Source organism: Electrona antarctica, assembly GCF_951216825.1.
Source record: "Electrona antarctica genome assembly, chromosome: 7".
Lineage (NCBI taxonomy): Eukaryota > Metazoa > Chordata > Actinopteri > Myctophiformes > Myctophidae > Electrona > Electrona antarctica.
The window spans coordinates 55,488,574-55,514,260 of record NC_136812.1 but is presented as its reverse complement, the minus strand read 5'-3'; the positions used below and the strand labels follow the sequence as shown (position 1 = coordinate 55,514,260).

At 44.9% G+C, this 25,687-nt stretch overlaps 2 protein-coding genes and 1 long non-coding RNA gene across 3 annotated transcripts in view; all 3 read right to left on the bottom strand.

Moving 5' to 3' along the window:
- LOC306926370 (uncharacterized protein) overlaps positions 1-15,524 on the bottom strand; it is a gene marked incomplete at its 3' end in the record, with an annotated part of 34,889 nt that extends 19,365 nt beyond the window's left edge. Inside the window, exons 1-4 of the mRNA XM_079505634.1 lie at positions 15,098-15,524; positions 12,792-13,103; positions 12,164-12,280; positions 11,708-11,845 (exon numbers count right to left, since the gene is read on the bottom strand). Coding sequence (XP_079361760.1) covers positions 11,708-11,845; positions 12,164-12,280; positions 12,792-13,103; positions 15,098-15,392 — 862 coding nt within the window. The 5' untranslated portion in view covers positions 15,393-15,524. The remainder of the gene's footprint in view (positions 1-11,707; positions 11,846-12,163; positions 12,281-12,791; positions 13,104-15,097) is intronic.
- LOC306927027 (uncharacterized protein) lies at positions 5,640-11,654 on the bottom strand. Its single transcript, XM_079506607.1, has 4 exons — positions 11,570-11,654; positions 9,932-10,077; positions 7,590-7,715; positions 5,640-6,520 (listed from the first exon to the last, which is right to left on the bottom strand). Exons 1-4 carry the CDS (start codon positions 11,616-11,618, stop codon positions 6,047-6,049), a joined length of 795 nt encoding a protein of 264 aa, XP_079362733.1. The 5' UTR covers positions 11,619-11,654; the 3' UTR covers positions 5,640-6,046.
- Positions 15,525-20,443: 4,919 nt separating the features above from the next.
- Positions 20,444-21,251, bottom strand: LOC306927031. Its single transcript, XR_013790474.1, has 4 exons — positions 21,126-21,251; positions 20,957-21,033; positions 20,836-20,880; positions 20,444-20,748 (listed from the first exon to the last, which is right to left on the bottom strand). It is a non-coding gene; the product is annotated as an uncharacterized lncRNA (long non-coding RNA).
- Between the last annotated feature and the right edge of the window lie 4,436 nt (positions 21,252-25,687).

Here is a 25,687-nt window from a genome sequence, read left to right as displayed (position 1 = left end):
CTTGATCAGATCTGTGAAGATATGGCCTGAGGGGGCAGACTTGGAGCTACAGAACCTGTTACAATCTACAGACTGGAGCCTGCATGTTTGCCACCCAGGCCACCATAGACTCCCACACAGACATTCACTCCTACACCTCCTCTGTTCTGAACCACATAAGCTCCAACATTGACAGTGTCACCACCATTAAACGGATTATCACCATTCCCAACCTAAAGCCGTGGATGAACAGTGAGGTCCGGCTTCAGCTGAAGGCACATGACACCGCCTTCAGATCAGGTGACAAGCAGGCCTACTGCTCAGCCAGGGCTGAACAAGGCCATAAAGCAGGCCAGGCAGAGCCACAAGCTCAAGCTTGAGGATCACTTCAACACCAACGATCCGCGACGCATGTGGCAGGGCATCCAGGCCATAACGGACTACAAACCTTATTGACTTCAGTTCGGCATTCAACACCATCATCCCCTCCAAACTTATCTCCAAGCTTGGTGACCTTGTGGCAGCCAAGGACCTGGACATTACTCCCTCCATCTGCAACTGGATAAACATCAATGGAGCAGAGGTCGAACGGGTCCCCAGCTTTAAATTCCTGGGTGTCCATATCTCTGAGGACCTCTCCTGGACCCTCAACACCTCGTCTCTGGTCAAGAAGGCCCACCAGCGTCTCTTCTTTTTGAGGAGACTGAAGAAAGTCCATCTATCTCCTCAGATACTGGGGAACTTCTACCGTTGTGCCATTGAGAGCATCCTCACATACTGTATCACAGTCTGGTATGGAAACTGTACAGCCTCTGACCGGAAGGCGCTGTCATCAAGACCATAAATGACAGTCGGTGCCTGAGTAAGGCTCATAATATCATTAAAGACCCCTCTCACCCCAACCACGGTCTGTTCTCCCTCCTCCCCTCTGGGAGACGATACAGGAACCTTGGTTCCAAGTCCAGCAGACTCAGGAACAGCTTCTTCCCCTCCACTGTCATCTATACCTGAACTCCTCATCCACTCCTACTTTTGGGGGGCTTGTTTCTAAATTGTATAGTAGCTTATTTGGGCTCGCTTTCAAATGTTTTGATTGTTTAAACCAGTGGTTCTCACATTGTCATATCCACCAAATTAACTCATATACCCCCAGGAGGCAGTAGCGATAGTTCAGCTACTGCCACCGATGCGATGGAAATAAGCGAATTAGCACAACACCCCATAGCCCCATTCAATTCAATGCAATTCATTTAGGGCTTATGGTAGGGCCAATAAGGAACTTTTGCACAAAATAACACCTGGACCTCTTTGGTGGGGACGTAACAACTACAAAGAAAGGTAAGAAAGCCTTTTAGTATGGAATTCTCCTTTAAGTCATAATACCTGGTACTTAAGACACGCATGATACTGCCCAGTGCCTCATACGGACCCCAGGGCCAAGACACGCACGCACGCACGCACGCACACACTTATATAATCTCCTATCTATTTTATTGACTGTACCTATGTAGCCTCCTCTCTCCAGCTCCACCAACCACAGAGTCATGCATGGGTCTCTCAGACTGTGAGCATGAACTTTAGCCGTGGTTTAGACTCTAACTGAGATGCTCTAAACTTTAGAGCATCTCAGTGGGGACACAGGGGCTTTTGGTGACTGGGGGGGGTTTAGAGCATCTCAGTGGGGACACAGGGGCTTGGTGACTGGGGGGGTTTAGAGCATCTCAGTGGGGACACAGGGGCTTGGTGACTGGGGGGGTTTAGAGCATCTCAGTGGGGACACAGGGGCTTGGTGACTGGGGGGGTTTAGAGCATCTCAGTGGGGACACAGGGGCTTTTGGTGACCGGGAGAGATCGCGGGACTCGAGTGTGACATTGTGATTATGCAGCAGTTACCCTTAAACATGTTAGTTACCGTAAAACATGACAACAACATGTCATTATAACTAAGATATTCAAAATGTATATATTTGAATGCCATATTTAGTCACTACAATGGCAAATGTCCGAGGCAAACTGCTGGCCTGACATTGCAGTAGTAGCGAGTGCGAGACGAGGCGGAGCGGAGTTTTCAACTTTCACTGAGACCATGTAACGTTCAGTATCATAGATTATATTTTCGGTAGGGGTGCACAGTTATGAAATTATGCCCGATATCCCATCTCCGATTATTTGCCGGGTCATATCTGCCGATTACCATGTAACGTTCATATCTGAACGTTACATGGTCTCAGCTGTGAGCTGTGGCCAGAAGGTCATAGGTGCCTCAAGGGGCGGTAACCCTCGAACTCCCTGGTGGACAGCGGAGGTCAGGGAAGCCGTCCGACTGAAGAAGGAGGCCTACCGGGATATGTTATCCCGGGGGACTCCGGACGCAGTTGCAGGGTACCGACAGGCTCGAAGGGCAGCAGCCGCGGCTGTGACTGAGGCAAAGCAGCGGGTGTGGGAGGAGTTCGGGGAATCCATGGAGAAGGACTTTCGGGCGGCACCAAAGTTGTTCTGGAGGAACACTTTGAGGAACTCCTAAACCCAATAACATCAGACCCACCCTCCCTGACAGGAGCAGAGCCTGAGGATGATGGGGGATCGTCGTCAATCTCCCGGAAGGAAGTCACTGAGGTAGTTAAGCAGCTCCACAGTGGCAAAGCTCCGGGGGTTGATGAGATTCGTCCAGAAATGCTGAAGGCCCTGGGTGTTGAGGGGCTGTCTTGGTTGATACGCCTTATCAACATTGCGTGGAAGTCTGGGTCAGCGCCGAGGGAATGGCAGACCGGGGTGGTGGTCCCACTATTTAAAAAGGGGGATCAGAGGGTGTGTGCCAATTACAGAGGTATCACATTACTCAGCCTCCCTGGGAAAGTCTACGCCAAGGTGCTCGAAAGGAGGGTCCGGCCGATAGTCGAACCTCAGATTCAGGAGGAGCAATGTGGATTCCGTCCTGGCCGTGGAACAACTGACCAGATCTATACTCTTGCAGGAATCCTGGAGAAGGCATGGGAGTATGCATGTCCGGTCTACATGTGTTTTGTGGATTTGGAGAAGGCATATGACCGGGTCCCCCGGGAGGTCCTGTGGGAGGTGCTGCGGGAGTATGGGGTGAGGGGGACCTTATTGAGGTCCATCCAATCTCTGTACACCCAAAGCGAGAGCTGTGTCCGTGTGCTCGGGAGTAAGTCGGATTCGTTTCCGGTGGGGGTTGGCCTCCGCCAGGGCTGCGCATTGTCACCTATCCTGTTTGTGATTTTCATGGACAGGATCTCGAGACAAAGTCGTGGCGGAGAGGGTATTCGGCTCGGTGACCTAAGGGTTGAATCACTGCTTTTTGCAGATGATTTGGTCCTGATGGCACCATCGGTCCAAGACCTTCAGCTCTCACTGGACCGGTTCGCAGCCGAGTGTACGGCGGCTGGGATGAGGATCAGCGTCTCCAAATCTGAGGCCATGGTTCTCAGCAGGAAACCGGTGGCTTGTGCAGTCCGGGTAGGGAATGAGGCATTACCCCAGGTGAAGGAGTTCAAGTATCTCGGGGTCTTGTTCACGAGTGAGGGGAGGACGGAGAAGGAGATCAGCCGGAGAATCGGAGCGGCAGGGGCGGTATTGCAGTCGCTGTATCGCACTGTTGTGACGAAAAGAGAGTTGAGCCAGAAGGCAAAGCTCTCTGTCTACCGAGCAATCTTCGTTCCTACTCTCACCTATGGTCATGAAGTGTGGGTCATGACCGAAAGAATAAGGTCGCGAATACAAGCGGCCGAAATGAGTTTTCTTCGACGGGTGGCTGGCATCTCCCTTAGAGATAGGGTGAGAAGTTCAGTCACACGAGAGAGACTCGGAGTAGAACCGCTGCTCCTTCGCCTGGAAAGGAGTCAGCTTTGGTGGTTCGGGCATCTGGTTAGGATGCCTCGCGGGCGCCTCCCTAGGGAGGTCCTCGACGCACGTCCCACTGGGAGGAGACCCCGGGGCAGACCAAGGCGCAGTTGGAGGAAATACATCGACTCACTGGCCTTGGAACGTCTCGGAATCCCCCAGGAGGAAGTCACTAATGTTGCTGTGGAGAGGGAAGTCTGGAGCACTCTGGTGGAGCTGTTGCCCCCGCGACCCGACTACGGATAAGCGGTTGAAGATGGATGGATGGATGGATATCTGCCGATACAGATTCTGACCAATTCCGATAATATACATTGGAAAACAATGGAAACAAGCCAATAGGCCCTAGGGCTTGGCCCAAAGCCTGTTAATACATTTACCGCCAGCATTAATTAATCCCTCGGTAGCGTATTGCCAAGGTTTTATCGCGCGTAACACTTACTTTGAAGATCCAAATATCCGTAATCGCATGTTCCTGTGAAAAACTGCTGTGTGTGGCATCATGACCGGTTGTTGTTGTCTCGCTCGGCGGTGGAAAAAGCTGACCGCGAGTATCACAGCGCCTGCTACAGGCCGTTGAAAACGCTTGTCTGGGCCAGAAACTGCCCCCTCAATGTCCTTTCTGAGATACAGGGCTTTGAAGACAGGGCTTACAATGCCAGTGGATGCGCGCGCATCTTCAAAATGGCCGCGGCCAGTGTCTCACTCAATGTTTACGCGATAGCTTCATTAGCTATGATACGATCCGAATTAAAACTTGGATTATAGAATGTAAACCCTGGTTCACGAGAGTCTCGTGTTTGGCGGGCTAGGGTACTAATTTACACCCTCGTGTTCCTCGTTTCACAACGGAATTAATCAATTTTTTCACCCAGTGTCAATGATCTAATGTAATCCTGGGCGCTACACTTCTTCTGCCAACCTGGGGAGAGCAACGGACTGACCTCATGCTTCCTTCAATGCATGAGGAGTCCAAGCTGCTTCTTTACACCTACCAGGGGGGAGTTTCCCTTGTTGGACGTAACGCGTGGAAGGAACACGTTATTCCAACCAGTTCCTTTCCCCTCCATCAGGCACCCCGGCTGGCCAGGGGGAGGCAGTTTAGAGACCAGGATTACTGCTTGTCTTTTGTGAGGGTACCTACCCTAGGAGACACAGGAGAACATGCAAACTCCACACAGAAAGGCCCTTTTGCCAACCCCACCTCAGGTATGGGCACTGATGACGCAGAGGAGAGGACAGCGGGAATCAAACCCAGGACCTTCTAGCTGTGAGGCGACAGCACTACCGACTGTTCCACCGTGCCCCAACTGAATGACTACTGAATGAGAGTACACAAATTAAATGTAAAGTTTATTTTTACTTAAGATTTTACATCATATTTGATTTGGCTTTTGATCTAGACTAGAGGTACTAGACACTTGATTTATATTGAACTCATTGATGCATTTTTACATTTATTTTATTTTTGCTGGTGAAAGCCGATGAATCTGGACTATTTTGAGACCAATCCGATACCGATATGGCATTTTTATGACCTAATCCGATCATGCTAGCAATTATATTGAGCATCCTGGGCTATTTCGGGCTATGTCATAGGACCTTTAAGCCTTATGAACAATCTGTGCTATTTAAAAAGAGCTGATCCAGAAGCTCGCAACACGTCGGTAAAGTCTGACAAATTGACAAATGTTGGTACTTTTGTACTGTGAGTTTATTTGATGAATATACGTTTAGTCACATGTTGAATACAGGGGAGAAGCAGTGGCACATTGAGTTGATGGCCAAGGTGACGCAAATTAATATAATAAATCACACACACACACACACACACACACACACACACACACACACACACACACACACACACACACACACACACACACACACACACACACACACACACACACCGCTGCTCCTTCGCCTGGAAAGGAGCCAGCTTAGGTGGTTCGGGCATCTGGTTAGGATGCCTCTCGGGCGTCTCCCTAGGGAGGTCCTCGATGCACGTCCCACTGGGAGGAGACCCCGGGGCAGACCAAGGCGCAGTTGGAGGAAACACATCGACTCACTGGCCTTGGAATGTTGCTCTGGAGAGAGAAGTCTGGAGCACTCTGGTGGAGCTGTTGCCCCCGCGACCCGACTACGGATAAGAGGTTGAAGATGGATGGATGGCTGGATGAAGACAATGGAACCACTCACACCAAGGTCAGATCATATAGACGCTGCTTGGTGGCGAGTCAGTGGAGCTTAGCGTTGTGCCAAGGAGCAGTCTGTTGGTATTTTTCAAGATACGGAAGTGGGTCACAGCAGAGGTACCAAGGGCGTGGTTAATGGGGGGTGGGGGGGTGATGGTGGCTGGGAGGGGGGGTTTCTGAGGAACATGGGGCAGTGGGGTGGGGTGGTGGCTTTTGGGGTCTAGCCCATGGAAGTGACCATACTGGATGGGTGATGGGGGGCAAAGGAGGAAGGGTGCACGGGCGTTGGGGTAGTCAGCATGTGGCCGGAGTGTGAAAATGGGGGGAAGGAAGACGAGAGGGCTGCCGGGCTGAAGCTGCTCTTGTCCATCAGACTCTTGGAGAAGTCGTCCATATTGGACTTTTTGCTCTTCGCTCTGCTTGCTGTACATCTTCCTATTCCTCGTCTGGATGCCCTCCTTCTTCATGGTCAAAGGTCTGTTGATCTGGGGAAAAAGCAGACGGCCGAGGGATTAGTTAGTGCCGCACACAACTTGGTCCACGAATAAGAACATTGTACAATATTCAACATTGTTCATAATTATAGAATAACTGTAATAAAGCAAAACAAAAAAATAACAAGAAGTCACATTTAACATTTTAAAACAAAAGGAAAAAAAACGAATCATGAACACTGATCTCTTTTATTTTTCTAAGAGACAAATTGGGGTTTTGAGGAGACATCATGACATGTAATGTAATGTATTATGGAGCAGATCAGCCTGTTCCATTGTGAAAGAGTTTGTGCGCGCGTGTGTGCAGTGGCGGCCTTATATATGTTTCAATCGTTTCAATTGAAACGGGCCTCGAGCCCGTTTTTTTTTTCTTTTTTGAAAAAGAATTGTAGTAGTAGTAGTAGTAGTACTAGTACTAGTCTAGTAGTAGTAGTAGTAGTAGTAGTAGAAGTAATATTGCATTGCATCGCAGCCTTCCAATCAGCCTTGTCAATGATTCAGCCTCATCCTGTACGTCCACTTACCTAGTTGGCAGCAGCTAATAATCACTGCAGGTACTCGACCTGTCATGTCACATTGACCTGTGTTGTTTGGTTGTAATTGTTCCCACTTCCCAGTGTGTGCACTCACTGCACTAGCAGCGCTGAGAGTTGCGATTGCATCATTGTATAGCCTATGCTGCCTTCCAGTTATACCTTATAGTAATTTCAAGACAAAGTAAAACATTGTTTCATCAAGCTGCTTTTGTGTATTTTTCTACTTGGCTGTGTATGCTGTTCATGCTTTGAAGTCCGATAATACACACTGACAAAAAAATTATGACGTCATGAACGGGACCTCCCGATTCTTAAGGCCGCCCCTGCGTGTGTGTGCGCGCGCGTGTGTGTGTGGGGTTGTAGAGCAGTGAAGAGGGAAATAGTAGTAGGCCACAGAAAATAAATGTTTGACGAGAAGGGGTGTGGTGCAGGGGTGTGATAGAAGAAAAATGAAAATGGAAAGCATGCTTAGATAAGTTAGTAGGTATCTTACTATAATATATATAGGCAGCTGTATTGCTTACATTGTGCAGTTTGAAGTACAGGCCACATGCGTTACACACGGGGTCCCCGTTCGCATTTCTCCGCCAAAGCGTCGTCGTGGTCGTTTGACAGTTTGCACACGACGACCTTGCCTGCCGCGCCGCAGACTGTAAACACAGAGAGGACAGAATGGATTTAGATCACATGACCGTTTATGCATGCTGTGAAAAATTGCAAACAACCCCAAAAAACCCTCTTAATGTCGACTCAAAGGAATTCTATTGGTATTTTGCAAAGCTGAAAATTGTTTCAAAATAAAGACAGATAGCAGCCCTAGACTTGAAGCTAAAAATTGAAGCGTCATGCACATACTTCCTGAAGAATAAATATTTGCAGAAGACGTAAAAGCAGTTCCTTGCAATTTAAATTCCCTTCAAATATATGAGTATAGTATAGTGTTTGTGCCAGGAAGGCTTGCTTAAAGACAGCCTCAGATTGTGGCTGCAATTAAAATGAAATGAGAGGCATAGGCCTATAGCCTAAAGAATGTAGGCAACTTTAGGCATATAGTCTTAAATGGCATGCATGTCTTATTTTAGATGTATAAGTAAATCTGTATTATAGCCTATAGGACACGAATCACGGTTCTAAATGACGTGGCAGTGGTCATATGAGTACCACAGACGAAAAACAGTCTAAGTCCAAATTTCAGACTGACCCCTCCACGAAAAGGCCTCGTTGTCCTGAACCCTTATCTATCATTTATATATTATGGATCAATAGTGTGGACTTAGACTGTTATTCGTCTGTGGTACTATATCATGAAGAGAAACAATAATTAGCAATAATTAATTTGATCTGATATGCCAGTTAACCAACACAATCAAAAAACAGGGGGACAGCATTACCCCCATTTTGGTGGAAAGAATATACACAGACACGGTGAAAGTCTCTGCCTTCTTCGTATGGATGTATCTGCCTGTCTCAGAGTCCGTTTTACTGGATGGCTTTGACATTGATGTTATAATCTCTAAAAAACAATAAATAGACAGGTGACCGCAAAGGACACACTGCGTAAACGGACTAGCCTATCTGTCGGAGAGATTTCCAATTGTCCACATCTGGTGGCCTAATAACCCCTGGTCCTGTGTGGCTTGAATAAAGTAGGCTATAGGCCTATATACTAGGCTGGAGTGCCTTATTTTGTCTAATGGAGCTTGCGGATGCCTATCCACTTAAATGACTGTTTCCCTTGCTGGATTCATTTTTATTTCCCCGTTTCGCAATATATCCATCGTTCTAGGATTTTTCCAATATTATGCAGAGATTATTCTACACTAAACAATCTCAAGTCGTGACTTTTGTGTGCCCCGGGTCGCCCCTCTCTCGCCGAGTCGGACTCCGCTCCTTGGAGGAAGCGGGCTGTGTTGTTAAAAGCGACTCAGATATCTGGCAGCTTTTTCCTGGGAAGTCGGGTTTTCACATTAGAGCGAGGGAGAGTACGGGCCTAGCCCAGAGCACATGCAGCTAAAATAGCAGCCCACGACACTATAACGCTTGCTGCCTTGAAACTTTTCCCTAGTCCGCAAGCCTATAGTCAGGGGAAGTCCTATATGGATCTCGTCGAAGAACAAACATGCCAACAAACGGAATTAGATTTTCAGCTTTCCAGCATGGAGACAGTATCAAGGAACCCAGATTGACGAGTTTACAAAAATACGTAGAATGGCTTGGATCGGCGCACGGGCGCAGACTCAGAGACATAACGTTCAACAAAGTATCTAAGCACAGCCGTGTTTGTTCACAACATTTTCCTTGTCCTTGTAATGTATTTTGGCCCGACGTTCTTTCTATCCATCCTGGTGTTGGTTCACTATGTTGTCGCCAAGAACGAGCTCAATATTTACAAAAACATACCACCGTCACTCTATTCTGAGTGATGTGGGCTAGAATTTAATGCCCACGAGAGGGCCGTCCCTAGCTTTTCAGACGCCGCCCCCCTCTTGGTGACGTACACGTTTTCACACGCTATATGGCTTGTATAGCCTATCAACCACGCTTAAGCTGCACTCTCCTGTCCTCTCTCACATTTAAAGTAGGCTACTATTTTAGGAGAGTTAATGGAGAGACCAAAAAACGGCTCCACAAAGCATGGAATACAAGGTTCATAGTTTAAATGTTCAGGGTATATCAACGAAAACTGAAGCAAATCAAAATAAATGACATTGTCATTCATTAAATCAATAAGTGTGCAGTTTGCTATGGTATCTGAAAACAGAGACCTGCCCTTGTCAAGTCAATTACCTGCAGCTAATACTTCTTCCTGGATAGAAAAAGAGAGAGAAACGGAAGCTTCATCAATATAAATATGGCAAGAACATACCAGTCGTCGCTTGGGTTTGATGAGTGGGCGATTCTGCTCGTTCATCTTGTGATAGAGTCCGCAGGCGTTACACAAATAATGACCCGTGCCATCCAGCCTCCACAGTGGGGTCGATGTGGCTCCACAGTTTGTGCACTCTCTACCTTCTGCAAGACCAAGCAGTACAGACAGAGATAGAAAAACAGATGAAAAGATAGAGAGATAGAGTCAGAGAGGGAGAGCGAGAAATAAGAGAGAAGAGAGAGCGAGAGAGAGACAGAGAGCGCCGAGATCAGTTGGTCCCTAAACCTCAAAAAAGTAACATTCAGGCTACCTTTAGATCCATTATTAGGCCTAGTAAAGGCCAAATCAATCAAATCATCATCATTGTTTAGCCTATATATTACAACAACACACATGCCCGCCCACGCCCGCCCACCCACCCACCCACCCCACACACACACACACACACACACACACACACACACAAAAGTCATTGAATTATACTGCAAATGCATTTACTAAAACATAATTGCAGGCCATCATGGCTCCGGCCGATGGTAAATATAGCCTAGGAAATACATAGACCTTCTTTCTTTCCTCACATCACGTCTTCTTTAACTAAATTGCATAATAAAACTAGATATAATAGCAAAAACAATAGGCATATAATAGTCTAATAATAATAAGGATAATAATAATAATAATGCAATTCCATCATGTTGAATATAAAATAAGATCCACCCACAAGATAAAACACAAATCCATTCACAAGGAACTATTGAAGTTTATTTTATTCAGTCATGTTGATATTGTCAGATTATGCTTTAGTGATCTTGTCATCATCATCCTGGATTAGGCTGAATAATCATAGCCTATGTGTGTCTGTGGGTGACTAATTTAACTAAAGGCTTTCCCCTGTATGAGTCACCATGTGTCTTTTTAGATTACCCGTACTACTAAAGCCTGTACCACATACTGTACAAGAAAAGGGCTTTTCACCTGTATGGGTCATCATGTGTGATTTCAGATTACTTGTGCTAACACAGCCTTGACCACATACTGTACACGAAAAAGGCCATTCGCCTGTATGAGTCACCATGTGTGTTTTTAGACTACTCGTATGACTAAAGCCTTTACGACATACTGTACAAGGTAAGGGCTTTTCACCTGTATGAGTCCTCATGTGTCTTTTTAGATGACCCTTGTGAACACAGCCTTTACCACATACTGTGCAAGAAAATGGCCTATTGCCTGTATGAGTCATGTGTGTCTTTAGATGACTTGTGTTAAAACAACCTTTACCACATATTGTACAAGAAACAGGCCTTTTGCCTGCATGAGTCATGTGTGTTTTTAGACTACCTGAACGACTAAAGCCTGTACCGCAATCCTCGTGTTTTTTTAGATGTTCCTTTTGATTAAACAATTTGCCACACTCTCTACAACTACAACTTTTCTTCCCTGTGTGACTCCTTATGGAGTGAGTTTGTTTTGATGATTTCAGGTCCTGGGACAGCTGGTACTGTCCTCCCACATTTTGTGTGTTTTGTGATTTCAGTGTGTTTAAAGCTGACTGATCTCCCCTAGTCTCCTCCCACTCATCACGGTCTTCAGTGTCAAATTCAGAACAGTGTGAAGAGAGGAGCTGGTCATTACTAGTTTGTTGTGATGTTCCACAGTCCTCTACATCAGATTGTGTTTTCATATGTTCAGTTGAGGTTCCGGCTACAGGCACTGTCTCTCCGTTTTCATCATCTTCACTTTTCACTGCTGGTAATGTCAACGTTGACCCACCAGCCTCTTCTGGTCTTTGAAGTAGCTCCTCTTGTTCATCTTTATTCTGTGGAGGTTGTGGTTCCTCCTGGACCAGACTGGAGCTCCTCTCATCTCCAGTTGGAACCTCCTCTTTACACACAGGAACGTGCAGAAAGTCTAGGAAAAAACATACAAAGAGACTCTATGAAAGGTTTGAATATTGTACCTCAGTGCAGAGTAGTGGCTGGAAAAAGTTTCTCTTTTCCCACATTTTCCAAAATTGAAATGTGATGGTGCGCTGACTGCGCTCTGTGCTGTAAATATTGTGGCGGTTGTTTACAACCGAACCATTGTTCCTTCATAATACATTTTGCTCAATGCATCGATGTACTCACATTGTTATTGCTAAAATTGATAACCGATTCATCTTTACACCGTCAGTACTGACCCACTTTCACCAATACAATAAATACAGAGAGCCTGCTGGAAACTTACTGAGATCCATGTGGTCTTCAGGTTGCTGTTTAAGGTGGTCTTCAGGTTCCTGTTTAACAGAAACAGTCCTGGCTGGAGAACTGATCTTCACCTGCAGACTGGACTCCACACACTGGTCTGGAATGAAGGATTACAACACATAAATTAAAGTACCATCTCAACGCTAAGCATGCATTTGTTAGGTCTTCTTCCAGTGCAACACATGGCTTGCGTCAGACCACCCTGAATGAACGCAGGCCTTTAAGCAAGTCCACCTCGGATAAATAAACAAACACAACTGCCAAACGGGTTGCAAAGGATTGCAGACCGATTGGTATCGTTGAATATGGCTGCACAATTCTTGCTAAAATGTGAGAGAGAGATATATAATAATTTAACATTTAATGAAAAGGTTTCTGGCACAGGATAAAGCCAGACAAAAAAAACAAATAATATACATATTCAAATTGTGACATTCACAAGTCCATAGTTCATTAAATGTATACAACATAAATATGGGGGTTTTCAAAATAAAACATATTTTCTACGGCCGGTGGTGAGGGACATTTGACTGAATCACGTGTGGCAGTCAACGTGTTAAATTAGAATCGATATATATGGATGGATAGTTTTCGTCTTTTTATTTGACCTGAGAGCGTGTCACAGCTTGTCTTCCAGTGTAGTAATGTCAATGGTGACACATCAGCATCCTCTTCCTGTTCCTCTTTAATGTGTGGTTGTGGTTCCTCCTGGACCAGACTGGATCTCCTCTCCTGATGTTGTGGTTCCTCCTGGACCAGACTGGATCTCCTCTCCTGATGTTGTGGTTCCTGCTGGACCAGACTGGATCTCCTCTCCTGATGTTGTGGTTCCTCCTGGACCAGACTGGATCTCCTCTCCTGATGTTGTGGTTCCTCCTGGACCAGACTGGATCTCCACTCCTCATATTCAGCTGAAACCTCTTTACACACAGACAGAAGGAGGAGAGAGGAGGTAGGTAGCATCAGCACAAAAAGCACAAAAGTGCTTTTTCTCATTAGGTGACATTTATAAGGAATCTTTCAGAATAAAAGGCACTAGAGTGCCCAGCAGATGAGTCAGATTTTACTCTGAAAAGCCCCGCCTTCTATTACCCCCCAAAACGGGGAGACATAATCTTCCATTATTACATTGCGGTGTCACATCTAAACTCTCCCTATAAAGTCAAACGAGATGCTAGGTTAAGTCAGAAATGAAGACAGAACATTTTGATCAAAACCATGGCGCCGTATATTTAGAGTTATGAGCCACTTTAGTCCCCGGGTGGAACAGTATGAGATTGGCGACACTATAGCATTGACTCTCATTGTAACAATGGAATGCGGAAGTGCTCATTCTATTCAGTATTTTAGCTGTGACGTGAGATACTTCCGGGTCCTACTTTTGTGTCGCTATTGTGTCCCCATAGAGTTATACTGTGACGCTCCGTCGGACTAAATCTGAGACGAAAACAACCACGAAAGTCTCATTTTACCGCTTTCCTCACAACAACAAAGCTGCGCTGCTCTCCCAAATCTGGCTGTGACAGGCCGTCTGCTCCACATGGAATACTATCGCCATTTTATTTTATTGTGTCAACTAAATCCTCATTAATGCAAACTAGATTCAACATACTCAAGCCTGCACACATTCTAAATATGCCCCCGAAATATTTTACCGAGCAAATGGACTGTTGCCACCTTCAATAATGATGAATAGTCTTTATTGTCTCCACATCATATATTTTTGTTGTCATGGACATTAATAATTCTACTCGAGTTGGAAGCATTAAGACCCATTTTAACCCTCAATGGCTTCCTTTCTGAAAAATAACGTCATTGTAAAAAGATTCACGCGTTTAGATATTCTATTTACAATGAGATGCGGACGGGAGCTGGTGCCACTTGGACCCGGATGTAACGTAGCACTACAAAATGACGTCGGACTTAAATACTGAATATCAATGGATAGTTCCAAGTTGGAACTATAGCCCATAGGCACCCGCTTTGTGGCGAGATCAAAGCGTGTCGCCACTCTCTTACTAGGTTACGATTCCACTCAGGTCGTGCCGTAAACATGGAAGTGAACGGCAGTGCGCATGCGCAAAACACAAGGAGATCGCTGAAGAAGGAAAGTAAAAAAAACTAAAACGCATTAGTCCTAATCCTTTTGACTGTTTGAGGATAACCCGGCCGGCCGCGCGCGCACACACACGCACACACACACACACACACACACACACACACACACACACACACTAAGGCTGTCCCCGAACACTCAGGGTTCGAACCTTTGCTCGTTAGCGTTGGCACTCGAATCTTAATTAAAAAAAAAATCCTCCTTTTTTTAACTCGAAAATATTTCTCGGCGAGATGAGATATGCATAATAAGAGTACTATGTTCATGTTGTGTTTACATGTTTAGATGTTATTAATAATCAGGAGGGCACACAACCGATGCGCCAGTGCACATACGTCGTCAAAATGTTTTCTGCACGTAGATCAAAGGCATGCAAGGTGCATTTGCACACCAACAGCTGAGACAGTTAGGTAGATAAATCTGACAGGCATTCAAAAGGAACTCAAATGTGATGTTTATGTCCTGTAAGTAGACTTAGAAATAAAACTAGTGTTGACTAATCATTTCATGTGGCTCTTATTTTGAAGAGGAAGTTATGCACAGGAAGTCTGTTTCAGTTGTAAACAAGCTACTATGACACTTTCCCAAAGTTACGTAAAATCTAATGATGCAAATTGCAGCTAACACACAATTACTCCTGCTGCTGCAATTGGCGACAAAAAAACAAGTTGTACTCTTATGTACCTGAACACAACATTTAAGAATAAAGAACAACTTGAAGCTACTGGGAAATGTAGTTCAGTTCAGCTAGCTTAATGCTACCTGTAGCTAAGCTTGTGTTGTTCAGAGTTTACTAACCTGCAGTGTGTAGATCGATGTCAATATCAAAATCAATGTCCAGCAGTTTGTTTTGTTTCTCCAGCAGAGTTTCTAGTGTCTCCGTCTCTCTCTGGAAGAGGCTGCACATGAACTGTGCGACCATACTGAGGCGCTCCAACACAAATACTCTGACATTAAGCTTCACACAGCAAACATCAGCACCACCACTCTGCTGCTGTTTGTCCAAAACACACAATATGTCCTCTCCCACCGACGCCATGTGTTCATTTATCTTCAACCGTACAGACTCCATTTGACCTCCTTTATGAGACATTTCCACCAAGCTTTCTGTTCCTACTGGAATATAGAATGTGTAAAGACACAAACATCAACAATGACCGAGAGACACGACGAGCTCTTTCTCTTTGTTCAACAACACCACCACGTGGCGTGAGCAAGGGCGTGACCACGTGATGCAAGACAAGGACTTCCGGGTCAAAGTGTTTCACGCATGCGCATTAAATGATCCAGGCGCAGTTGGCCTTAATGCATTCGCCCCCTGGTGGTGTGTAACTGTCACAGATAGATAGAGAGAAAGACAGACATATCATTTATTTCTTACCCTTAAATCTAATATAGGCTTCATATCCCACTGTTGATTTTCTATGAGGTTCAAGTCAGTAGACTGTGACGACCACTGTGGAATAGTGGAAAATAGACAATCTACAACCTCACAGCGAGTTGTGCTGTGACACCTCACCCTGCTCCCCTCTGGGAGAAGACTGCGGCTGCCGAAGGCTACGAAAGCCCGCCACAGACAAAGTGTTTTCCCCTCAGCTGCCAGGCTGCTCAATGACTCTGGCTTCCCTTCCACCCCTGCCTCCTAGTGACACCGGCACTTTAATCACCGGCAACATTTGATGCACTATGAACTACTGTATAACCCTGCACTTTATATTTATTTCCCTGCACTGTGTTGTCTTATGTCTGTTGGTATTTGTGAAAAAAGAATTGAATGCACATGTTATGTCAAAGCAAATTCCTATGTGTGTATACACAAATGGCAAATAAAGGTATCTGAATCTGAACACGTTTTGAGCTTGTAGATAAGCTATTTTCGCATGCTTGTGTGGCGGGGTGGTATTGATTAAGGTAGCCAACTACGCCACCTGGGAGATATTTTACTAAGAATACTGAACACCCAGAGCACGTAATGACTCCCCAACACAGATTCAGTAACAATAGAGGCAAGGCAGAAACGTGTGTAACCAATATACAAAATACTTTATTAAAGAATTGGTCAGCAATATATATAATTCATTAAAACATGGCATCAAGCAATAAGACATTTCATTAATCAATATGACTGTGCAACAAGTCATAACAAACTATCTTTACACCTGGGAAAAACTGAATCCATTCTCTTTGGCTCTATTAGTAATCTCAGCAAGGCAAATGGCTTCTTGGTTAGAGTGGGTGACAATGTTATCACACGTAAAGATGAAATTACCTACCTAGGTTCCATCCTGGAGGCTAATCTTTCCGGTGATAAAATGGCCACCAACGTAATCAAAAAAGTCAACCATAGAACAAGATTCCTATACAGGATCTCCTCACTGGTCAACAAAAACACCTTGAAGACCTTAACAGGAGCCCTTGTACAAGGTTTCTTTGACTATGCATGCACCTCCTGGTACCACAGCACCTCAAAGGCCCTTAAAACCAGGCTCCAGACTTCCCAAAACAAACTGGTCAGGCTCCTACTTGATCTAGCCCCCCGAACCCACCTCACCCCTGCCCACTTCGACAGGCTGGAATGGCTTAGGGTCGACGACAGAGTACAGCATCTTGCAATGGGTCTGGTCCACAAGATTCGATACACCACCAAGATACCCATGTACCTGTCTAGATACTTCCTTAATGTTAACGAAGTCCACACCCACAACACCAGAGGGAGTGCAACGAACCATGTACAACCCAGATTCGGCACAAACAAGGGACTAAATTATTTTCGCTCCTATGCCACCAAAATGTGGAACGCCCTACCAACTGTCATTAAGACATGCGAATCCCTTGACTCCTTCAAAACCGCTCTCAAAGGGCACCTACGGATGGCTGCAATTCGAAACTGGCCCCCGTAAAATCTGAATCCCCCCCCCCCGCCCCCCCCTTTTTTCCCCTCACTGTATATATTTCTTTTCCCTTTTTACCTCCTTTATGATGAATTCCTGTTCTGTCTATAGAAGTGTCTATTTGTACGTCTCTAAATGTTTTGATGATTTGAACATGGTGGACCCTATTAGCCTGGCTAATAAGCCAGACTAATATCACACAACACTGTCGCGGTATATCAGTCTGGGCTGGCTCCACTTGGATTTCATTTCCCGGGGAACATTTTCTCTTTGACGCAATTGGTCAGAGCTACTGTCAGTCAAAGGTCTCAAGCATTGAACGTCACTGTACCAAAGCCCGCCTATATTGCATACCGTGTCCCGATTGGTCCGACCTGTTCTCTGCTGTAGGAAAGAAGCGTGCTACTGAGCCTCGCCAGACCGTAATCCGCTGGTAGGCAACCTTTTTTTGCCAACGGCTGATTCGGTCTGGTTTATTAACCAGGCTAGGACCCTATTGGAAACAAGTGTAATGCTTAATTGGGTCGTCCACTCACAGTTAACAGCCTTTGTATTGAGTTTGTGCTTGAAATGTACTGTAATTCTGCAAACTGTTAATAAATTCTTCAATCAATCAATCAATCAAACAATAGCAATATCCAACAGGGTTAAAGTGCAAGTGACTATAAAGTGCATACAGTTAGGCGCGATTCATACTCCTATTTTAGAGCCGAATAAAAGTCGGTTCGGCTCATTGTGACGTCATTTGGGGGGGGGGGGGGGGGGGGGCTACTGAAAATTTCTGACGAGCCGAAATCATTTCGGCACTACTGCGCCAAAACAGCGGTAAACTAGGAGTATGAATCGGCCCTTAGGGATATCACACCACTACAAGCCAGTACTGGTGGGAGGAGGGGAGCTGGGCAGGCTCACCGGTCCAGGGTGGTGGCAATACACAAAACAAAGCACAACACAGCAACTCAAAATAAACCACAAAGGAAAAGTAAACTAAGGGAAAAGGGCATTACCACCACCACTGGACGGCCGTCAGCTGCTCCAGCGTAGCTTATCCCCAGCACCGGACCTATAAGGAGGATAAATATATATATTAGCACTTCACAGTGGGAGGTATTCTACAATGACAGTATTCTCTTCAGCCGGTCGTATCTAAATCACAATGGTATATATAGTATACGATATAAATATAAGTATATGATATAATACACAATATACCTATATGTATATCTATATATGAGCCCATACACTGCGGGAATACAATATATTAGAGGAATGGAATTGAACAAGGGTTACAATGAACCAGACTCAGGCGAGCAGCAATCCAACCACGGGGACATTCGTGGCTGTGTGATTGCTCTCAAACTCGGTGGCATATGAGTGGGTGGAATGGTAAATAGTTGTAGTGCTGGCCCTGAAACACAAACGGCCGTATTAAGATACTACTTAACTACTATAGTTTGCTGAGGCAAGAACAGAGAGGCACACAATGGGACTCACCAGCTGTAATGATGCCAACGCGTACTGCCGTTGTGCTTCACTGCAGCGGTAGCCAGGTAGACAAGAGGAACTGTAAACAAAAGCCCGTGTTTATATTCCCCTGGCATCAACGACACCAAATGAATATATATGAGAAGGAGAACCACCAATAAACGTACCGGGGTGGCGTTATGCCAGTTCACCACACAGAACTCCAGAAGGAGATATTCACTGTGTAGCCCCGAGGCTAGAAACAAAACAAGCGGTCAACGTCACGTTCAAACTTTTAAGGTAGGCGCTAGAATACACAGCAATGTGGAGAAACGTACCTTCACAGATGTGTCAACTAAACGCGCTGTTCCCCGACAGAACAGCCGTTTTAGAATGACCGCCTCAAATGAAGAGGAATATCTCCCAACAGTGGAGAGCGTTCCCAAGCAGAGCGGAGGAGAGACAGACAGCTAATGCACCCGGAAGACGCGCCGCCTTATACATGCCACTACAAATCAAGCCATTAAGCAGTGTGCGGAGGACAGGCAGTGACAGTGTGGGAACGCTCACACCCATCCTGCCACACTGATTGATTGATTGAAATATTTATTTAACAGTTTGTAGAATTACAGTACAATTCAAGCACAAATACAAAGACTGTTAACTGTGAGTGGACGACCCAATAAAGCATTACACTTGTTTACAAGAGGGTCCACCTTGTTCAATTCATCAAAACATTTAGAGACGTACAAATATACACTTCTATAAAGCCAAAGAGCAGAAAAGGAATTCATCATAAAGGAGGTGAAAAGGGAAAATAAATATATACAGTGAGGGAAAAAGGGGTGGGTGGGTGGATGGGGGGGGGATCAGATTTTACGGGGACCAGTTTCGAATTGCAGCTGTCCGTAGGTGCCCTTTGAGAGCGGATTTGAAGGAGTTAAGGGATTCGCATGTCTTAATGACATGTTAGTAGGGCGTTCCACATTTTGGTGGCATAGGAGCGAAAATAATTTAGTCCCTTGTTTGTGCCGAATCTGGGTTGCACTGTTGCACATGGTTTGTTGCACTCCCTCTGGTGTTGTGGGTGTGGACTTCGTTAACATTAAGGAAGTATTTGGACAGGTACATGGGTATCTTGGTGGTGTATCGAATATTGTGGACCAGACCCATTGCAAGATGCTGTACTCTGTATTCGACCCTAAGCCATTCCAGCCTGTCAAAGTGGGCAGGGGTTCGGGGGTGAGGCCAAGTAGGAGCCTGACAAGTTTGTTTTGGGAAGTCTGGAGCCTTGTTTTAAGGGCCTTTGAGGTGCATGCATAGTCGAAGAAACCTTGTACGAGGGCTCCTGTTGGTGCCGTGTCGTTAGTCAGAAGGTTCCTTGTTCCGAAATTACTATCCCTATCTCTAATCCTAACCTAAACATAACCGCAAGCACGGGAGCAGTGCATGTTCGGACTAACGGGACTTCGGATCTATGGGTAGTTCCCCTCCTGTTAGGGTCTTCAAGGTGTTTTTGTTGACCAGTGAGGAGATCCTGTAAAGGAATCTTGTTCTTTGGTTGCCTTTTTTGATTACGTTGGTGGCCAACCAACATCGTTGTGGGCTTGTAGATCGTCTATTTGCCATTATTCTACAGTCGTCACAGTCTCCTGACTTGAGCCCCATAGAAAATCTATAGTGAGATTTGATGAAGGCAGTTGCAAACACAAACCCAGGAATATTAGTGAAGTGCCTTTGAACATGATGAATGGACTAAGACATACTACATAGTTCTTATAATTATGTGTTTAATGAATAACATACTTGTGAGTCCTTCGTGGATAATGTTTATTCAACTCTCTGCATGTAAAACACTGTGGCCCTCATTTATCAACACGTTTTACACCGGCAAGTGGGTGTATGCTGAAATCACAGAAATGTATCATTCCAGCTTGACTCACGTCTAGTCGGGAGCTGTATGCTGCACATAGACAAGCGGAGCAGCATTGTCTGTCCAGCTGGCAGGCATCTAAACATGTATTCACTAAGATGAGGAGGCTGTGTGGACGCCCCGTAGTTAAACCCCAACAAAGCAGCAGTGTGTCGCTGGCCCTGAAAGCACAAGCGGCCGTGTTAAACTACTATTTGAATGCTAAAGTTCCTTGAGGCAAGAACAGTGAGATGCAAAATGGAACCTACCGCTTTAATAATGGCCCACCGTGGCGGAGACAGGTAAGGAGACAACTGTAATAACAAAAGCCCATGTTTATATTCCTGTGGCGAATTAATCTACTGCAGAGAAGTAGGACCACCAACATACCTGGGAGGCGTGATGACGTTTCACCACACGCCGAGTACAGGGACTCCAGACGGAGTGAGTGGTGTGTAGCCCTGAGGCTAAAGAGACAACAAGCGGTCACAGTCAAGTTCAAGACTAATAAACAATACGTGCAGGTGATCATTCAAACAGCAATGGTGGAGAAACATACCTGCACCAATGTGCACAACACCCACGCTGTAGCCCAGCGGGCCAGCATAGTTTAGACATCAATTATGTGTGGACACACCAGCTCAAGAAGCGTGGTGTGGCAGCTACAAACTAGCAGACGGAGAGACCACACAGCTGACACAAACGGGAGACTTTTATACTGCCAATCAGCCACTGATGAGTGGGTGGAGGATGGGCCATGACAGCATGGGAACTCACACCCATCCTGCCACACCAGGTAGCCTATGCTTATAAGCAAAGATGGTCTATTTATGAAGATGGGCCAACTTCATTGGAGCCACTAGAGGCGAAATGGTATACAAAGCCTAAAAATGGTCTCCTAAATATAGTAGGCGTGGTTTGCTTCTCCCCGACCTCCCCACCACCCCTCCCCTCCCCTTTCCCAGGCTGACAACAACACTGACAACGTCATGTGGATGAGCATTGAGAGCATTATATGGCAAATGTCAAATGCCATTTCCCAAATCAGCCCCCATCAACCAAGAGTCTAAGACAGTTATGGAAAATTATATTATTAAGCATTGGAACACACATTGTATTTCACTTTTAATATGTCCATTCATTTCACCACATATTGTCATCTTAAATATGGGGATCTCAATCTCATCTCTTGAGACCAAATATAGCCATCTAATTTTCATCCAATTCTGTGATCATTTGTTTCTGCTCTATTGCTCCTAAAACGGCCTTAGGAGCAATAGATACAGAGGCGTATCTACAATAAGGCGAGGGCAGGCGTCCGCCTGTCCAAATCCATTTCTGGCCTGGCCAAAATCCATACAATGAGAAAAAAAGAGGACAAAAACAAGACATGAGAACTATTAATGGACAACTGATTGGCCGTCGCGGTAGAGCGTGACCCTCAATCACCCATTGGAATGTAAATGCAAGCCTTTCAGCCTTTGTATACTACTCGTCTGGCAGGTATATCTCTTTGGAAACCTTTAGTGCTACAATTGTGCGCTGGGAGACGACAATTAACACATCTTGCCTGTCCAAAATGTAATTCTTGCCTGCCCAAAATGTAATTGCTGGAAACGCCACTGAATAGATATAGACGAAAAAGAGATCAACAATCTTTAAGACTGAGGTTGAGTTGAGATGATCATTTTAGCAGTATTTGAGAAGTAGGAGACACAGAGAGATCTCATAATTGTATACCCCTGATTTAAATTATCCATCCATCCATCCATGGTTGGTTGATCTCACTTATGTCTCAGGTAAGGACCAAGTAAAAAACCTTGGTGTTATATTTGACAGTGACCTGAACATGGAGGCACATATAAGAAACACCACAAAAATATCATTCTACCATCTGAGAAACATTTCCAAAGTCCGACCATTTCTGTCCCAACATGATACAGAGAAACTAATTCACTGTTTTATTACCAGCAGGCTTGACTACTGTAATGCTCTCCTGTCTGGCTTACCTAAAAAAAACATTGGTCGGTTACAACTGGTCCAAAACGCAGCTGCCCGCGTCCTGACAAAGACCAAACGTAGAGCACACATTACACCGATTTTAAAGTCCCTGCACTGGTTGCCTATACATTTTAGAATAGATTTTAAAAATATTTTACTTGTTTTTAAAACATTGAATGGAAATGCACCGGTCTATTTTTCTGAAATGCTACCTATATATGTGCCCGGCAGACCCCTTAGATCCGCTAGTGCTGGTCTCCTAGAGATCCCAGAGACCCCAAACACAAAGAAACATGGAGAAGCCGCTTTTAGCTACTATGCCCCTGTGCTGTGGAACAGCCTGCCAAGGGATCTACGGTTCTCTGAATCTGTGGACATTTTTAAACGAAATCTTAAAACACACCTTTTTAGCATTGCTTTTAACTAGATCATTGCATGTCCCTTTCCCGTTTTAGTCGCTCATTTTTGTTTTGTTATTACTATGTACTTGATGCTCTCTTGTGTTTTGCTTTTTCTTGTTTTATGTATTTATTTATTTATTTTTGCTCATACTGTAAAGCACTTTGAACTGCACTCGTTGTATGAAATGTGCTATATAAATAAAGATTGATTGATTGATTGAGAGGTAAAAGGAGATCTTAAAGAGAACATTTTGAGATGAATGTGAGCCATTTATGAGTCTTTTATGAGACATTGATTGATTGATTGATTGATTGATTGAACTATATATTTCACAGTATGTAGAATGGGTACATTTCAAAAGGTACAGTATGTGTATTACAACAGCGGTTGTACTTTTACATTTTAACAGCTGCTATTTATACATTTAGGACTTTAACACTTTTACTCAGGGGTGAGTTCGGCTTTTGCCAGAGTCAGTTACTAATTACAGTAGGCTATACTGTGCTATATATGATTTACTGTTTAAAGTGTTTTTAAAATACTAAGTGTATACTGGAAAAACTTAAATAACAATCCCACTGAAATGACATGACTAGATTATAAACACATCACACAAGCTTATAACTTCCTCTTCCAGAATGTGTTGCCGTGGGGCAGGGAACAACAGCAACATCATATAAAGAAAGAAAGAAAGAAAGAAATAAAGAAAGAAAGTTTTCTATTCTCAAAGGTTATTTTAGGGGTCTGCAGCTAAATGATTGATACTATCCTTTTGGCACGGAGACCCCTGTAAAATCCTATTGTATGGGATATGGACATAATATTATGAACATACAATTAAATAATTGACTTTAAAAGAAAGTTATATCCCAGGTTATTTCCATTGCAACACACACACACACACACACACACACACACACACACACACACACACACACACACACACACACACACACACACACACACACACACACACACCAGGGGCGCCTAACTTTGTTTCCAGGTGGGGGAGCACAGATTTGGACTCATGCGCGCGCGTAGCACGCGCGCAAAAATGCGCGTGCATGTGCCTCGTGCACACGCGTTTTCACGCATTTTCACACGGAAAAGTGGCTTTTACTTTCCCTCTCCACACGCAAGTTATATGAACAAACTGACAAAATGCATCATAAAAAGGCATAGGCCTATTTAGGCTACACATGACATTGGCAAGGCGCCGATATCAAAACAAAACATATAAATTATAGCCCTATTATACAACAGACGAGCTGACAGCGCATCTGGGCTCGCGACCCCGGTGTTATATCGTCATCATTCATCATAGATCCCTCCCCGTCAGAATATAATATCTAACATTAAATTGCAGCAGCAATCAGCAGTTCAGTTGGCACGGCGGCCATAGTAATTAGTAAATACTATATTATTTCTCACTGCAATAGTGACTATTAGAGAAATAATATAGTTAAATTGTAAATGCTTTACCTTAAACCCCAAATGTGCTCTTGCGCTCCGGGGTGGTTAATTCCCTCATCATGGCATTTACTGTATATCCAACGTGAGTTACGTGTCCAGAATGTCATTATGTAGGCTACGTGAGATGGACACTGCTGCTTGTGCTGCTGCTGCTGTTGTTGTTTTTATTATTGTCCTCCTTCTCCGACGACAACGGACTCAACGTTAGCACTCGTTCCCTGCTGAACACTGCTGCTGGTGCTCATGAAGGCCAAGGGTTCATGAACTAGACTTGATTTGGGCTTGGACCCACCAAATAAATCACTCATTCTCTTCTGAGCCATGTTGACAACAACAACACACACATTCAGGCTGACCGGAGAAATTCAAATCCGTGCGCCCCGTGCGTAAAGGTAACCGGAAATAGCGTCAGCAGCAGAGCAGTAGCCTCGGAAACCCAGACGTTTTTATTTCCAGGGAGAAAAAGCAGAGCAGAGACGATGATAAAAAAAACCCCCCAAAAAGTCACACAAATGTAGTTTAAGAATACTATTTATTTTATCCTCCAACCAGTCCACTTTTTATTTATATAAATAATAACGTGACATTATATATTTTTTTAAATTTCCTTTTTTTTGGTAGGCTACTGCACATTCATGTCATGAATAATAATTTAAGAAATCATAGCAGATTATATGAGTTAAAAAAAAAAGGATCTCAATTCCACAGCTGTGGAAAAAACTTCCAGCTGTAGTACAGTCATGGCCGGCCTGTAGATGGCCACCAAAAAAAAGAAAAAGCTTATTCTGGTATTTCACACAGGTGTTGCCAAATAACTAATTAACTTGCCAGTCAGATGCGGATGCACATATGACATATCTAGGTCATATCAATTTAATCAGCAGAGCTTCTGAAAACTAGCAGCAAGCACAAAGTAAGTGATTCACACAGGTGGGCAAGCCGGGCATTATTGGATGCAATGCGCGAATTAGTAGCCTATTTTTTTTTTAACACGCAGCATCCCTCTCTCTCTCCCTCTCTCTCTCCGCGCGTGCCGCGCTCACACACATAGACAAACACCCTCTCCTCCTCTCTCTCTCTCTCTCTCTCTCTCTCGCTGTCACGCACCGTGCGCTTCGAGCGTGGCGGCGGCGGCCGGGGGGGGGGGGGGGGGGGGGGGTGGGGGAAAGTGGGGTCGCAATGCGTCCCCCCATTTTAATCTGGTGTCGCAGCTGCTCAGTTTGCTCCATGGCTCAGGCGCGCCTG